This window comes from Chelmon rostratus, chromosome 9 (assembly GCF_017976325.1).
Source record: "Chelmon rostratus isolate fCheRos1 chromosome 9, fCheRos1.pri, whole genome shotgun sequence".
Classification (NCBI taxonomy): Eukaryota; Metazoa; Chordata; class Actinopteri; order Chaetodontiformes; family Chaetodontidae; genus Chelmon; species Chelmon rostratus.
Genome location: NC_055666.1, coordinates 8,422,591 through 8,439,266, shown reverse-complemented (window position 1 = coordinate 8,439,266; position 16,676 = coordinate 8,422,591). Strand labels below are relative to the sequence as shown.

At 42.4% G+C, this 16,676-nt stretch overlaps 1 protein-coding gene across 1 annotated transcript in view; it reads left to right on the top strand.

The window, feature by feature from the left end:
- Positions 1 to 16,676, top strand: part of tenm1 (teneurin transmembrane protein 1) — a 166,022-nt gene that overhangs the window by 44,949 nt on the left and 104,397 nt on the right. The window contains exons 4-5 of the mRNA XM_041943515.1: positions 6,835 to 7,078; positions 15,415 to 15,653. Coding sequence (XP_041799449.1) covers positions 6,835 to 7,078; positions 15,415 to 15,653 — 483 coding nt within the window. The remainder of the gene's footprint in view (positions 1 to 6,834; positions 7,079 to 15,414; positions 15,654 to 16,676) is intronic.

The window sequence follows — 16,676 nt, the reverse complement described above, 5'->3', positions numbered from 1 at the left end:
CGCCCTCTCCAGGGAAACGCAACTTTCAGAATCACCTGCAGCCCAAACATGATTGTGGAGCTGCTCCGGAGTTGTTTTTGAAGACGCGGTACAAACAAGCAATTACGCAAAACGTGTGCGCAGATACACACCTTCGCGTAGGCGCATTCACACGCGCGCGCCAATACACACCGACGGCTGCACGCCCATTATCCAGTCCTCCGGTATGAAAAAAACAGATGATGCATGGCTGCTAATTATCAGGCTCTGTATGAAAATCGACTGGGTTCCATATGAGAGGGAAAAGCACTCAGAGAATTCGGTTTCTTCATTTGTATTTTCTTGCTTTAATTGGACAACATGATTGTGTCACTTTGTTAAATGGAGATACCGCCGTTTATCCCTGTGTCTGCAGAGATGAATCAATGGCTGTTTTTATTCTAATTGCCGTCTCTGAGCCCACTGTCATCAACGTAATTATCAGCGTTTCTGCCGCCATCACTGCTGTTTTTATCATCATTGTTATTACTGATGTTATCGCCATTATCTTTGTTATTCTCTTCACCGCCGCCGCCGCTATTATCAGTAAGATTATCTTCAACAACGTCATCATCCTCGCCGTGATCATTAACAATATTAGTCCCCGTTATCGCACATTGGCTGTTGTTACTATCAGTATTGCCGTCCTTCACACCAACTTCATCAGCAGACGGCCAATGAAAGGAGTCATATTGGAAGTTTTAATGTCTGATGAGATAATGTGTTATCTCTGGTCAGGAACTCCGTTAAGACAATGACAAATTATTACAGAGAGTCAGATGGTCAGCGAGGGCAGGATCCCATCTCATTACCGCAGAAAAGAACAAAAACCAGTGAGTTCTAATTTCAGTTGTCTGACCTTTTTATGGGGTTAATTATTTATTTCATCGAAGCACAGCAGTGGAATAAACTTTGCGGCAATTTAATGCAAGTCAATTAAGGAGCGAGATAGATGAAAAGCTATCCTGGGGGAAATTATTAAGCTTTTATTTTTAGAGTGGGGTGGATGATGTGGTTTTTGCTGGGCTTGGTCCAACAGTAGTGTTAAATGTTCTCTAAAACGGTTACATTTCTCTGTTAGACAGGCAGGTTTGATATTGTTGGGGTCAGGCTCTATGGATTTTATACGGCTTTCCTGTAATAAGTGAAATTAACTCACTGCACTGGAGCGCTGGGCACAATAATGCAGAGAGGGAGGCTAAGAGAAAGGGGGCGTGAGTAAACACAGAGAGTGAAGAAGAGGAGAAAACCTGGTTAAATATTAGGCTTTAATATTATTGTGGCTCATGTTTTCGTGGTCTGCTGCGCACCAAACTTGATGCTCTATTCTTATTAAATAAGCTATATATTCTGTGTTTGCAGCAGCCACACTTCAGGGATTGTACAAAAGGTATTGGGGTGGGGGGTGGGGCGCAAATCAGAGCCCTCTGCAGCGTTATTGATATTTATTAATATTTTTGTTGGACCCTCTCCTAAAAATCCTTTTATAGGAGAAACTTTCAGAAGAGGTTGAAATAAAATCCAAAAGGAAAAGATGCGACTCTCCCTTCCACATAACATACATGCACAAACACACAACCTCCCCCCTTTTCTGACCCCCTCTCCCATTTTCACACTGTGTACCATTACACAGAATTCAAACTGCCCTGTTCTTTTTGCTGTGGCTGCTTAAATTTTCTCTGCTCGGTTACTAGAACACCGTGTACAGGTATTGCTGAACATCTGGCTGGCACATCCAGACTGAAGGTAGAACATTTTAATGACAAGCATGACGAGCGTTTTGCACTCGTGATTCATTTTTCGTTTCAACACTTTTATACCTGCTTATAATATCCCTTCCAAAGAGAACTGCACCATCATGACAGCGCACTGATCCCACACACGAGCGTTAATTTGCATGTGTGTGTATGTGTGGATGTGTATTGCTCATGTTATAGGGACATAAATCTGCTTACATATATGCCTATAATGTAAATCATTACATTTTAGCTATAATGACCCCCCCCCCAAAAAAAGTGATGGAAACTCAACAGTGTGTGTGTGTGTGTGTGTGTGTGTGTGTGTGTGTGTGTGTGTGTGTGTGTGTGTGTGCTGATCCTTGAGTCATTTCTTTTTACTATGCTCTCTTCTGGTTTCATTAGCATGACTTGGCTTTAAATGCCTAAATTGTCATAAATGCTTAATGTCTGCGCTATTTTAAGTTGGTCTCACCTACAGTAATGCATTTTTAATACCTGGCCCAAATACCTGTTACCTGTTACATTTCCCAGTAAATCCCCCCAGATCTCCCTTCCGCTGGCTATAAAACGCTTTTCCTCATATCTCGCTTATGTAACCGAAAGCTGATGATTCCAGGAAAATATCTCATAAGCGACTTTCCGAGAGTGTCTTTTCTGGAGGGCTAAGTCCCAGAGGAACTCCAGGGCAGGGGATGTTCAACACTGTCACAACTATCATCTAGAGCTGTAATGGCCCCTCCCCTGGCCTCTCTCTACTCCCTGCAGAGTTGATTTGATGTTTTTGAACTCCTGGCCAGCCCGCCAAATATTGCGCGGCCCCTGCCCTACATTGCCAGGCCTATTTAGGTTACATTCACTATTTAACACAACATCACAGCTTGGTTGTTTGATGTGACTTTGTGCGGAAGAGTGTGAGAGGAAGAACGACTTAGCAAGTGTTTCTCTGCCATTTGAGCATCTTGTGTGAGAAGAGAGGAATTGAGTCAGTTTGTGGATCTTTGGGAGCGGAGACCCAAAGCTGCCTTAGCTAAGCCGTCTAAAGCGCCATCTGGCAGCCCAGGCCTCTGTGTCACCCTACTCACCAAGATTACATTCTCCCCCGGCCCTCTATCCCTGTCCTTTCTCCTCCCCTCCTGTTCACTTTGCACTCCTTTGCCTCGCCGGCAAACACTGATGCAGCAGGTGAAGCTGTGGAGACCCGGAGCGGCTATAACTCTAAAAAAGTCTAAATTAATAATGACCTAGAAGTCATTCGAGACTCCACAGGCAGAAATGATTTTGATTTATTATTTTGGTTTCAAAACAGTTGCGAGCCATTTGTGGTGAACAGCATTGGACATTTTTTTCTCAGCTCTGTCCTGTTCAAAGCATGTTTGGAATGGACCGAGACGTTCGAGAGTCTGACTCAAGCCCTGACGCTTCAAAATTATCTTAAATCTTTTATTTAGTATATGCTGTTTCTCGAAATGTTAGGTCATGTTCAGATCACTTTGCCCATCATGAAGAGTGTTATCCTGCAGCTGTATAATGTCATCATTATAATTTTGGATCTTGCACTTGCATGTTGTTCACCTACATGGAGTAAAAGTCAGGAGACCTCTGCCTCTGCTGCTTTGATTACCCAGTTATTTCACTCCATGTTTTGTTCTTACTCACTGGAGTTGCTACACCGTGAACTGTAACAAAGCAGCCGGTTGAGATAGAAGTGTATACTGATATGTGAAAAGTAAATGGGATATGTAAATGAATTCATTTCTTTGAGTCGATACACACAGTTCTTATCACATCCACCTAAAACCCAAGACATAGTCTGACTCACACACCACTGCATAGTGATATCCCACATAACACAAATTAGCACGTGGCATCATCTCACGACGGGTGGTGGAAAAAAACTGAAACGTTTTACATAACACCAAATAATTGTTTATATCATATGCTTTATATGCTTTACATACTACTCAGTAGTATGTAAAGTAGTTGAAATTAGCTCCACCTTGACCAGCTATAACATTCAAATGTAGCTTATACTTTCATTATCAATCGCAATCACAAAAGGGCAATTCTGCATAATGAGTTCTTTTCTGTACTTGCACTTTAAGGGCATTTTGCACGTAATACTGTTTTCAGTGCAGGACTTGTATTCATAATGAAGGGTTTTTACACTGTGGTACTGTATAGACGCGATTACATCAGTGCGTCTCCTGCCTCTGCCAGCGACCTTTAGAGCACTCATTGGCATTTGAAAGGAAAGGAATGTTGGCGATACTGTCGATGTGTTTTGATTCGGCGACACACCTGTGGCTGACAGGTGCACGCTGTGATGTGTACCAGAATGTGGCAGCGTGGTAGAAATCAAAACTTTGCTTTGGCAGAACTGTTCACGGCGGCTTTGCAATTTTTGAATGCCTCACATTAAGTCATTACGGTGTAACAGAGCCAGCGAAGTCATATTCAACTAAAGTCTAACGTCGTTTTAGTGCCTCAAGTGCGACCTGAGTGCTGAGCTCTGGGAATGCAGCGCGTGTGGGCTTTTTTTCTTTCTTTCTTTGCTTTTAGAAAAAGATGAAAAATATATATTTTTAAAAATATCTACCTCTAGAAAAAAGCTCGAAGCAAGGGATTTCTGGCCGGACTCAAAGGACTCCCAGTTACTGATGAATCAGATAGACCACTAAAATGTGATGCACCACTTTAAAGCTCCTGGTGTATTACAATGACACGATGCAGCACTGCTCTAAAAATGTTCTGTCAGTTTTCCCTAAGCATGTAATTTTTAATACTCTGAGGTGGTTCAGACAAAAATAACTTCCATCTTCTACATCCATTAGATTAGACTAAACAGCACCTCCAGGTGATGACACAAATACATTTCCTGTCATTTTACTAGGTGAGTCAGTTTCAGCGCAGTCTGATAAGCTCGAGAATTCGCCTGGTGATTTAGTGCGGTGATAACAAGCAGGTTGTGTTGCTATATAGGACAACGCAATATCATATAGTGTCTCAGGAGAAAATCAGTTATTAAGGTTTGTACAGTCCAGCGTGCACTGCAGAGTGTACAAACATGGCACATCCACTGGTTACGAACGTTCACAAACCACGAGCGTACACACGCTGTCAGCTGTTGTCATTCAACGGAAACATGTTAAACATGCTAAAAATATCTAATTTAATGTGGACTGTGAAATGTGCAGCATCACAGATGGCCCGGAGCAATAAACAACAATGATGGAGGACAGCGTTCAGTTACAACCCTCTGCATGTTTCCAAGAAACCATGAAATAAATGTGTGAGTAATGGCTTGTCGTGAGTAAGGAAGAGATGATTTGATTGTGCCAGTGTGCAGAGAATGGAGACAGATATTTTAATCACATGCTTTGGAAATGCGACAAAGACGATTCAGCCATGTTGGAAGATCGATAACCAGCAGTTTGTTCTGGGCGGTGAAAAAGTTGTCGCGCGTTCAAAGAGCATTTTGACAGAATTTACACGGCCGTTTTGGAAATACTGATGTCAAATATGCAGATATATACACACACAAGCAGCTGGACAGATGACATCACGGAAATATTACCGTGGAAATGTTTATAGACCATTCAGTGAACAGTGCCTGTCCTGCCATAACACTGCGACAATATGTATCTTGTAAATGTGATTTTCTAACGAGCGCGAGTTATAAAGCCTGATGTGCGATGTGGTGTGTCAGTGAACACTGGTGGATATGACATTTTGTATTGGCTTACATGTCCTCGCACAAGGCAACAATAATTTAGTGTGAAGAGATCAAAGGCAAATGATTCTAAACATTGCTTAAAATGTCAGTACATGTGCACAGATTTAGTATTATGGAAAATGTTGCCGATGGCTCGTTCCGTAACTGTTTGCCTGCAATATTTGGAAAAGATGTTGCCTCAATTTTAGACATAATGGTAGCTAAAGTGCAGATTCCAGCAACATGCAGGTTTTTATGCCGGCAATAGAAACTGTAGAAAACAAGATTATTTAATTCCTTACTTACAGAGAAACTCAGTTTTCATCTGGCAAGAATCATAAAATCTGCTCTCTAGCGTTGTCTATGTAATACTTACACTTGAATTGGGAAGACTGCGGTATTCTCCCAGGTGGGCTACATTTTCAGATACTAAATTATTGCCGACATCTTGGCAGCAAATAGAGTTGTGGGCCAATACTGTCTGTCTGCCAGTTTCTGGACTCCTTTGTCCCCTACGCTGGGTTCCAGGCTAACGTTACATTCATTGTCAATACAGCTGGACAGAGTTGGTCTTCTGGGACGAGGGATTTGCCGTGTTCAGGGAACCGTGCTGCAGCCATATGGCATGAGCTGTCCCCCTAAACGCTCATAACTAATGTCCCAGGATGCTTGATGTACAGTCATGAATACATACCAACACTGCACTCACAGGTGTGCACAAACATGGAAATACATGCCAAACGGCTTCATCTGCAGTCGCATAGACGCGCGCTTAGACCTTAAACAAATAGTTTGCACACACATTTCATTTGGCAAAGTGGTAATTACTCTTTGCTTGTTTGTGGGAGACAGACTGAAAATAGAGAGAAATCAGCAGGGAGGAGGAGATGCGGAGAGAGGGAGAGTTTCAGCAAAGAACGATAAATGATGGATTGAGAGAGCTCTAGCTAGACCCCGAGGTTACCAGTGTGAGGGAGTTACAGCTGGCTAGCTCATTCCGTCGAGCTACAGATCTCATAATAAACATCACATGGGTAGTTTGGGCTGGCGGGTGCAGATTAAGCCAGAGCTGTTAGCTCTTTAAAGACTGCTCAATGTTGCAGCCAGCCAAGAACCTATTTATAGGGCGGCTGGAAGTGTATCAAAGCAGGTAGGAAGGGAAGACACTGGACAGGGCACAGTTTTCAAGCTGATTTATGTCCCTCAATCAGTGTAATAACAATAAACTGTCAACTAGCACGCCACTTTTATTTGTAATTTATGGCACTGCGCTCCTAATAAACCTATGTTTATTTCTCCCCCGTCTCTCTCTCTCTCCCTCTCTCTCCCTCCTCCTCCTCCGCTTTTCTCTGTCTCTCTGCGCAGAGCTGCCCAGCAGTCCAGGTGGTCAGTTCACATTTCGCCCGCTGCCCCCGCCTCCCCCGCCGCCCCATGCCTGCACTTGTGCCCGCCCGGCGCCCTACACTCAAGTCAGCCTGCAGAGGAAGACCATGCCAACGCGGTGCCAGGCCAGCCAGGGCGGCCAGGGGGCAGACACAAGCTCGAGCACAGACCAGGCACAGCTTCACAACAGCTGGGTGCTCAACAGCAACATTCCCCTAGAGACCAGGTAAGAGAATGCAGCACGTTAAAAAGCCTCTGAATGCGCCCTCCAAGGTTATTTCACAGTGGTGCTTTTATGTGTTTTTAAGGGAACAAAAAAACGATTTAAATAATTTGGAACAAATGCGGGGCTTCGTTCCAAAATGCTTTCAGTCCAGGACGGTAGCTACGTATGTCATTTTGCAACGAAGCCCTTAAAAAAAAATATCTTCAAGGCAAATTGCCCTACTTCAACATAATGTCACTTGATTAAAGACATTCCTTTAATCTCACGAATGAGGATCATTAGATTAAAGAAAATTCTTTCATCAGGAGTGTTAGTTGGCAGCCTAACAATTTCTTAGAAAAATCAGAGTAGACTGATTAAGAATGAATGTTGGACTAAAGGATTTGGGCATGTTTTGCACGTGTAAGAAGGAGTAAGTGGAACACCGCGCAGGCCTCAGGGGTATTATTACAGGACTTCGCGCACCATCAAAGTCAGAATGAATCTCTCCGGTTTTTTGGATTCTTTTCATTCGCTTACCCCCCACTGCAGATACATTCACCAGGGGACCAGTATCTGAGTTTATCCTACCTGAAGTAAAAGTGAAATTCCGTATCTGGTAGAAATCCTCTTTTCAGGAACACATTGTGCTTCCACCTCCAAGTAGTGCAGCCCGAGAAGAATTTTCCAGACGCGGCGGTGGAATTTTGCCCCATCAAACAGAATTAAGCATTTGCTTGCTGCATACGTAATAATTGATCAGAGAATTATTTAGGAGATCCTCATTTGTGAGGCTGCTTTCGAGAAGAAGCAGCAAGGTGCAAAAGAATATGTTTGCATGTTTAACGAGGGCTCGGTGCGGCGGCTGAATTCTGGTATTATGAGTGAGGATGAGATTGGCAGGCTGCCACGCCAGAAGAAGAGGCTTTAATAAGTTATGCATTAGACCATAATTAGATCTTACCTCATTTAAAGGAAAGGAAGAATAAAATTAGATTCAGTGACAATTTAAATTAATCATTGGCCAGACGTGTGTATTAATGGAAAAGACCTGTCAGAAGCATTGTAATTACATTACTTATCAGTGTGTGTTTGCTTTAAATAAAAAAAACAGAATAAACAAAATTTACGTTTTTTTTTTTGTTTTCTTGTTCTTGTGTGTGTGTGTGTGTGTGTGTGTGTGTGTGTGTGTGTGCGTGTGCGTGTGTTTCAAATCGCTCAAATCAATATTTGCTGAACATGAAGAACTCTCCCAAAGCGAGATGTGATTATAAAACACAATTTCCGCAGTGGCTCAGTATATTGGATAGTGCCTTTTTGTAGTAATACATTTTTGCATTTGGGAGTTTATAGTCAAATAAGTTTCATTTGATAGTGCGCTATTAGTTCTGAACCATAAAATGTAATCATATTCATAGTCAATAGAATAGTGTCCCTTCATAACATAATTCAGATATTATTGGCTCTTTTCTATCTAGCTTTTGGTCGGGGGAAGACAAAAAAAATGACTAACTCTTCACTGCTTAACTGTTTTGGGTTGGATTTAATATTCCGGCAGCCTCCTCTCTCTCCTCTCTCTCACCCTGATACACTACTAATCTAATGATTTCATATTTTAGCTCTTATCGTGATGCTGCCTCTATCAGATCAATCTCAGATATGAGATGAAGGATTTATCAGGTATTTACAAACTTGACATGGGGCTTCACGCCAGAGGAATTATAAGCGATGCAAAAAACTTAATAAAAATGGCCGAAAAATTGTATATCTCTTGTCGTCAAGTACACTTTCATTTTCCTCGACGCGTCTTTGATGAATCTGTATTGAAAAGTATTGACGATGCGTCAGCAGAGATTAAGATTGTTTGAAGTGTGCATAGATTTCCTTTTCAGCTGCATATCCGTTATGTTTCTGGAGAGGGCAGCTTGTGTAAGTGGAAGGATGCAGATATGGATATTCAATATATCTGACTAGGTCTCATACTGGGTGTGTTAAGAGGCATAACAAATGTTGGGACTGTAATAAATTGACTGCTGCCCTGCCCTCTCTTCTTCCTCTTATCGCCAAGAAGTGAGACTACTGGAATCACACACTGTGCATGGGCAGATACACACACATACTGTATATCTGCATGTACCTGCACCCCAAGCACACAGGCCTCCACACACACACACACATGCACGCGCACACAGTCATTCGCACATATCCAGGTAGAGACAGCCCTTGGGCCGTAGACTCCCACCTCCCGGAGAGCGGGAACTCTCATTTTCTTCCTGTCTCGGGGGAAATCTGCCCTCTGATATGAATTCAGAGCTTCCTGGGCGTCGCCCCTGGATATTGTCTGAGAAGATCAAAGGCAGGGAGCCAGGAAGAACAGTGAAGCATTTTTAAAAGCACCACACAAGAAGACTAGAGTTCCACATGCATTGACAAATGCAATTTCTTCGGCTGGATTCGGATCCCTTTTGCTCTAACCGACCTTCAGCAGAGCAATAAAAGCACCACGGTGGACTCGACCTGTGTACTGGCCTCAAAAATGTGAAAATGCTCACCTGTGTTTGACATCTTTTTGTGTATGCTTGTCTTGTGCGGGCGTCTCTGAGCCGAGCTATGTTTCTCTATGTGAGTGTGTGTGTGTTTGTCCCGAGTTTATCTCTGGCCTTTCAGAGTTGAACTACCATTGACCCTCAGGTGTATGGTTGCTCCATGTGCAGCCTTCTGTGTCCCCCGTCTGACTCACAGCCTTCAGCAGACGGCGGATGGGTGGATGGAGACGGGAGGGGAGGCCGACAGTGAGGGATGGATGTCATCTGTCTCTCGTGTTAAACACAGCCATAGGGCCACGTTATAGACAGGCAGAAAGAGAGGACCACACAGACAGAGAGAGACTACAGATGACTGGCAAGAGTAGGAGGGAATTTATGTGAAAAAGAAAAAACACCTTCAAATACAGCCTATCACTTAGACTTAGACTTTAAAAATCTGTCATTGGGGTGAGATTTTTTTAATACTTTACTCAACACTATTTTTGTGTTTTAAAATATCTAATGCTTTTTTTTTTTGCATCTAAGTCACTCTAAGTTACCTGTATGCCTGAAAAATCCTGTATGAATAAACCTACCACCTTAATTTCACCACTTTCCTCATTGTGTTTAAAGAATTTTCTTGAATTTGTAATGTAATTTGCAAAACACCATGTAATCTGCATGGCACTACTGTTATGAGCTATTCGACCATGCATCATGATACTGAATCTCAGTTCTAGAAAATTCTTTAAGCTCTCCCTCCGCCGGCAGAATTTAGCTCTTGTTTTCAAGTCGGATCCCTCTTCAGGGCTGAATATGAGACTTCATGACTTGATAAGATGAATGTGTTTTTGCCGTGTATGAGGGCAAATGCCGGAGGCGCGGTGCATTCTGGTGTCCAACGACGTTGTCAGTCTGCTGTCTGGCCTCACTTTAATGGCCTGTCCTCTGAGGGCCCTTCAGAGACCGCGGCCCCACCAGCAGCCTGTGACCTCACACCTTGCGCCGCACGGCCAGAATAACAGCTAGTCTGCCCCGACATCACACTCGCAGCCGGTATTAACCCTCGGAGAGTGCGCGGTAACCTGGGGCAATCATTGCTGTTGGAGAATTCCGGGAGCTCCGGGATATTTTTTTGTTATGGAAAATACACACACACTGCAGAGAAGAAAATAATGAGTCATGGCTGGCTTTTTTTTTTTTGCTTCTGATGTTTTCCCCAATATAGCCATTCTCTGTTTCCTCACACCAGCAGCCTTTGTTCATTTTTTGATGGAAGTCAATACGGACGGAGCGAGCTGGAACTGCTTATAATTGCCTGCCCACATCCACAGTTCCAAATTGCATAATTTCCGAGGCCCCGAATTTCTGCTTCCTCATCTGACGCCCTCCAACCCTCACCCTCCCATTATCCAAACACAATAAAGATGAAATTCTACCTCGATTAATTGCCCTTCAGCCTAGTTTCTTATCATCATCTGCCATCTAAGGAGCTCTTTTTCATAATGAAAATGAACCTCATTTTCTTTAACTAATACAGCGGTATAACTTAAGTAGTCGCTGTGATGAGTCAAAAAAGGAATAGGTGAGTCATTGATCTTTGGCTGCCAGGGCTTTTTCATTCCCTTTCATATCAGCGCTGCTCTGCATCACAGTAGCTGCTCATAATGTTGCACCAGATAGGCACTTTGTAAAATTTGGGCTTTCTCTGATGAAGGACTTGGATAAGAGCTTATGGTCTCATATTCTGTATCATTCAGTATCAGTAGTAATCTGCTGTGAGCACATTACACCTGTTTTCCATTGTTTAGCTGCTTATAGTGCTCTAAATGTGAATAATGGCCATGTTTTAGATTTGTCACATATATTGCTCCCAGAATTTATGAGAGAATGTAATGTAAATTGCAAGCGGAATCGTACCGCTTAGGGACTTGGACTACTTTCTTTCCTTGATTTCAGCTTTCTGGATAAATCTTTGATGATGCATTACTTTGCAAGTTTAAGACACCACTTAAATTAAAAGCACACAAATGCAGCCAAACATGTAGGATATTAAGGGTTTAGCTCTATTCCTCGGCGCTAGACCATACAGTACTGAGAGCTTTTTTTCGACAGGTGAGGTTTAGGAGGACTGCGTCTTCATGTAAAGTAGAGCAGTCTGTCCTGTGTGTGATATCTGAATCCTGAGCCGGCTCTGTATGAATCATTTAAGAAATAGCAGGAGAGGGGTCTCCTTTAAAAACTCCCACCTTGGGGGCCCTTTAAATTAGATTCAGTCAGGCGCACTTCAGAGTGAAACTGAATTCCACTGAGTGCAGATTTGCATAAATAGAATGAAAATAAGGAATAATAATAATAATAATAATAAATGATGATGATCTGAAAAAAATGCCCTAAGAAAAGATTATGTTTGTGCTGTGCTCAGCTAATTGATGAAGGATTGAACCACTGTCCTACATTGACCTGGACATTAACTTCGACTGTTTCCAAATTCATAGTATAATCTATTTTAAAAAGACAAAAACAGTGGTCGAAGAGGTGCTACGTAGTTTGTGGGCGACACAGTGCAGAATGCTCTCTTCCCGTAAGATTAGAGCAGCAATTTGGCTAATTGTCTAAACCCCTCCCCCAAACTAATGATTGTAAACTCTGGATTTCTCCACAGTGGTGTGGTTCAGGATTGGAAATGAACTTTTTTGTCCCCCTGCCACTCAATTTTTTTTACCAACCACTTACACTTAGAGTATTTTAACAGTAAGATGTCACCGTATGTGAAGGTAATACAACTAGAGGAGCGCGCCCAGTGGAGTGCAGCTATCCGCCAGGCTGACTGTCAAGATGACGGCGAAGATAACAAAAACAAGGATTTGTTCATCTTGTATCACTTTAGTACTCATAACATGTTGCGCATGGAATTAATCTGCAGATGATCTGGTTGAAGATGAGACCAGACATTCTATGGATGTCAGTTTTTGAGCCACACCAAAGGCAAAACTGTGGCCTGCAACCGACTCCAACCCCCAAGTGCAAACAAATTGGGACGCTGTGTGAAACATAAGTAAAAACAGAACGCAAACACTTGGTGTTTCTGAGCCCATGTACTAATCTGATGTGTTCACGAAGTGGTGAACCTCACTCCGTCCTTGCTTGTGATCGACCGAGCCTCTCAAGGATGCTCCTCTCATACCCAATCATGATGCTATCAATATCAAACATCGGAAATCAATGAAGCTGATGAGGGAAAACATTAAATATATTGTCTTTGTGCTGTTTTCAATTCAGTATATGTCAAAAAGGATTAGCAAATTAAAGCATTCTGTTTCGTCCCTAGCAGAAATAAGATTCCTAACTCAAGCAGCTGTTTATCACCTGTGGCCCCTAGTGGCCGGTGAAGAGAAGCAAAGGCGATTATAAAAAAGAACAGGTTTTTCAAAAATTGCAAATTACCACAACCACGAGAGGTCCTTGAGCATACAGTCATGAATGTGCACAAAAGATATTAGGCTGATGGATCCAGTAGGGTACGAGATTAGCTGCAGACACACACGGACACACGCAACCAAACGCTGATCTCCTCCAGGCTTATGCCAGGAAATAACAAGACCTACAATATTCAAGCAATGGACTATTTTATTTCAGTAAATATTTCATCTCTTAAGGAAAAAAAAACACACACAAAGATTTACCAAATTTTAAAATGTTTCCAAATTCAAATGCTTTCAAGAATTTGCAAATGAAATAAGTGTTATTCTCATTCACATTCACAGCCTGCATCAGCCTGTTAAGATCCACCAGCTTCGCAGTTTGGAGCATCCCCCTGCCCATATCAGACTCTGGCAGAGCCGGTCAAGCAGCTTGAACTTGGCGTTCATAACACGATTTAGGGTGTTATCATCATTCTTGTGCTTTTTAGTCTCAGCAATAAAACTATGAGTTTTCTTATTGGCATCCAAAGCGTGTTGACATCGGCGTGTCTTCTCGTAAACTAACCATTCTACATTGTCATTTTTTTTTACTTCTAATTTTAAAAGAACAACAAATTAACGTGACCTTTGTGGTGGGAATGAACGACTTAAGTGAGGGAAGAAAAAATGATGACAAAAGTATGTCTTTGAGAATCTTGAATAAAGGGCTTTGAGAGCAAATGCAGAGTCACACTCGAGTACGGATGAGAGCAGTATTCAAACTGACAGACAAAGAGCAATAAGAAGCAGGATATATTTCTACCAAATGTGAGTGGCGTACGTGATCAGACGGAGGAACTGACTATTAGATGGGCAAAGAGGAACCAAACAAGGAAAAAGGTCATGACCAGATCTGGTTTGAATGGGTTTTGTCTCTGGGATACAGCCAGGGTGCTGTAATAAGAATAGCCATTAAGGAGTTGTTTGTACCATTAAAAGTGCATGGTTGAAACTTGCTGTGGCAAGTGAATGTGCATGCAAACATGAAGTACAGAAACGAACATTATGATAAACTATCAGAGCATAAGTGAAATAGTAATTTTCCATCACAACCTTTGCCTCTTTGGCCTGTGTCTCCCCCTGGGAGGTTTCCTCTGCAGACCTCTTAACCCTGGCGTTGATACGCCATATTGTTTTTCTGCATCTCCTTGTTAAAGTGTCCGAGTGAATTCAATCGGTGTTGTGCTCTGTCACAATTTGCTATGTTATACTGCTTTTATTTACCCACCATCGCGGCTGGTAGGCTGCTACACATGATCCCCCGCATTTGGCAGGTGGCTGGTGCTAATTTCCAACCTTGGTGTGGTTAGCGTGATACTTGGCATTTAAAGAGTGTGGAGGGTGGTGTCTTAGCGTTTAGCACATGTACTGAGTACTATTTCAGGTTTTTACAACACTAGCAGCACTATTCTGCTCTTAATTGGAAGTTGGGAAAGTTTAGCATTATGATAGCATTTTGTTTGCCAGACACATCATCATCTGAGACTCTTGTAATGTCAAAAGTGAAAGCGTAGTCTCTGAACAAGTAAGCTTAACAATCTTACAGGTTCCCATATAATTATAATACTGTTGCGACAATCTGTACACTGAAGAAAAAATCTTCTTTATTTCAAACAATTTTAACTTTAAAGGCCTATCCAAAATTGAAACCCCGGCATGTGTGTGGCCATAAAATGCATATTTAAAGGACCACTGTATAGGATTTAGCGACATCTAGTGGTAGGGTTGTGGAATGCATCTAACTCAATACCCCTCGCCTCAAGCTTCCCCTTGCAAGCATGTACGAGAACCAACGGTGGCTGTGATACTCGTGGAAAAATCAAAAGACGCTCTCCAGAGCCAGTGTTTGGTTCGTCTGTTGTGTGTTTTATGATAACAAAAAACACAATAATTTTTATTTTCAGGTGATTATACATTCATGAAAACATGCTATAAGATATTATATTCCATTTCTGCCATATTCAACCAATAGATCCCCATAGATCTTACACACTGGTCCTTTAAGACCATTGTTACATGTATTGAGTCCCCTTTTCAAATGACTCAGCTGTTAACAGCCAACTGGAGACTGTGTTCTCAATAAACTCCTGGAGCCAACGTTAGCTCAATTAACTTGTTAGCTGCAGCTGATAAAATATGTCAGCAACAGTTGTAATTTGAATCAACAACAACAAAAAAAAGGTTTCTGGCTGGAAATGAGAGGTTTGCTTCTGTCTGCCTCTGCTGTCTGAAATCAAGACCCATTGTTTCAAAAACGACTTGAATTTCCAGTGGTTAATCTGCCGCCATTACCAGAGTAAACTGCGGGGCTTAGTGAGCAGTCAGTCGCGGATTAGAATCAAATTTCTTCTTTGTGTTTCTCCCGCAGACATTTCCTGTTCAAGCAGGGCTCTGGTTCGTCGGCTCTCCTGTCAGGAGCGGGGCAGGGTTACCCCCTGACGTCTGGGACCGTGTACTCGCCTCCACCCCGGCCCCTCCCTCGCAGCAGCGTGACCAGACCACTGTTTACCTTCAACAAGCCTCACCGCTGCTGCAACTGGAAGTGCACGGCCCTGTCCGCGTCGCTGCTCACCCTCACCCTGGCCCTGTTGCTCATATACGTCATCGGTGAGTCGCAGTGCAAGAACATTTGCTTTTTGGGTGTTTTGATTTTGCTTAAAGAATCACCATTTTCAAAACAGAGCGCTGGAGGGGCCGGGAAATTGGGAGGCTTGTCAAGAGGCTGCCTAATTAATTCAGAAAAGAATCAATAAAAAATACAGTGTGTGTTTTAATACACACAGAGTGTTGCAGGCATCAAAGGGTAAAAAAAAAAAAATACAGGAGCAAAAAAAGGAAAAAAAAACAAACAGAAGAGACGATCGATAGGGATCAAAGAAAATTTCACACTTGTACTTTGAAGGAGCTGGCTTTAAAAGCTGCTGGTAATGTATTCCAAATGTGACCCTCTGTAGGATAGTCTACATTGTAAATGAGCTGTCCCAGACCAAAGCACACAAAACTGGTAATTATCCCGTGATGAATACACACATACAGGAAGTCCAAACTTATTTACTGTTTTTCCATCTCACGCACACCCACAGCCACACAAACGCACACGCCTTATTACTTCTCCACCGTTTTCAGCCTTGTTTGTATTATATTAATCAATACAGCTTTGTCTTAACTTCCGACCTTATTGTCTGTGCTTCTTTTTATGTTTGGCTGTTTTTTTATTTGTTTGTTTAATTTGATCTGTTTTAAGGTGAGGTCTTAAGACTTAACTCCCTCTTTTTATTTATTCATTTTTTAATCACAGCAGTGCTGTTGCTTGTACTTGTATAAAGGATGAATACTTCTTCCACCACTGGCTATAGCTGCAGATCAATGCAGCATTTTTCCCATGAACGCAAATTTACCCCAGATTTTATGATTGATACCAATTTTGAAATAATTTTTGATCTTTAAAAGCAAGAAAGTTCCTGGGGCTGTTCGTCCGTCTGGGAGATCATCAGCAGTGTTTGTCAAAGTCAAATACCAAATTTATTCATCGATCCCCTCCGACTGCACCAATTCCCTGTTCATCCTCAACCTTGGCCCGGCCCTCCACCACAGCAGATCGTCCCCCCTCCACCCAAGTGCAGATTTCTC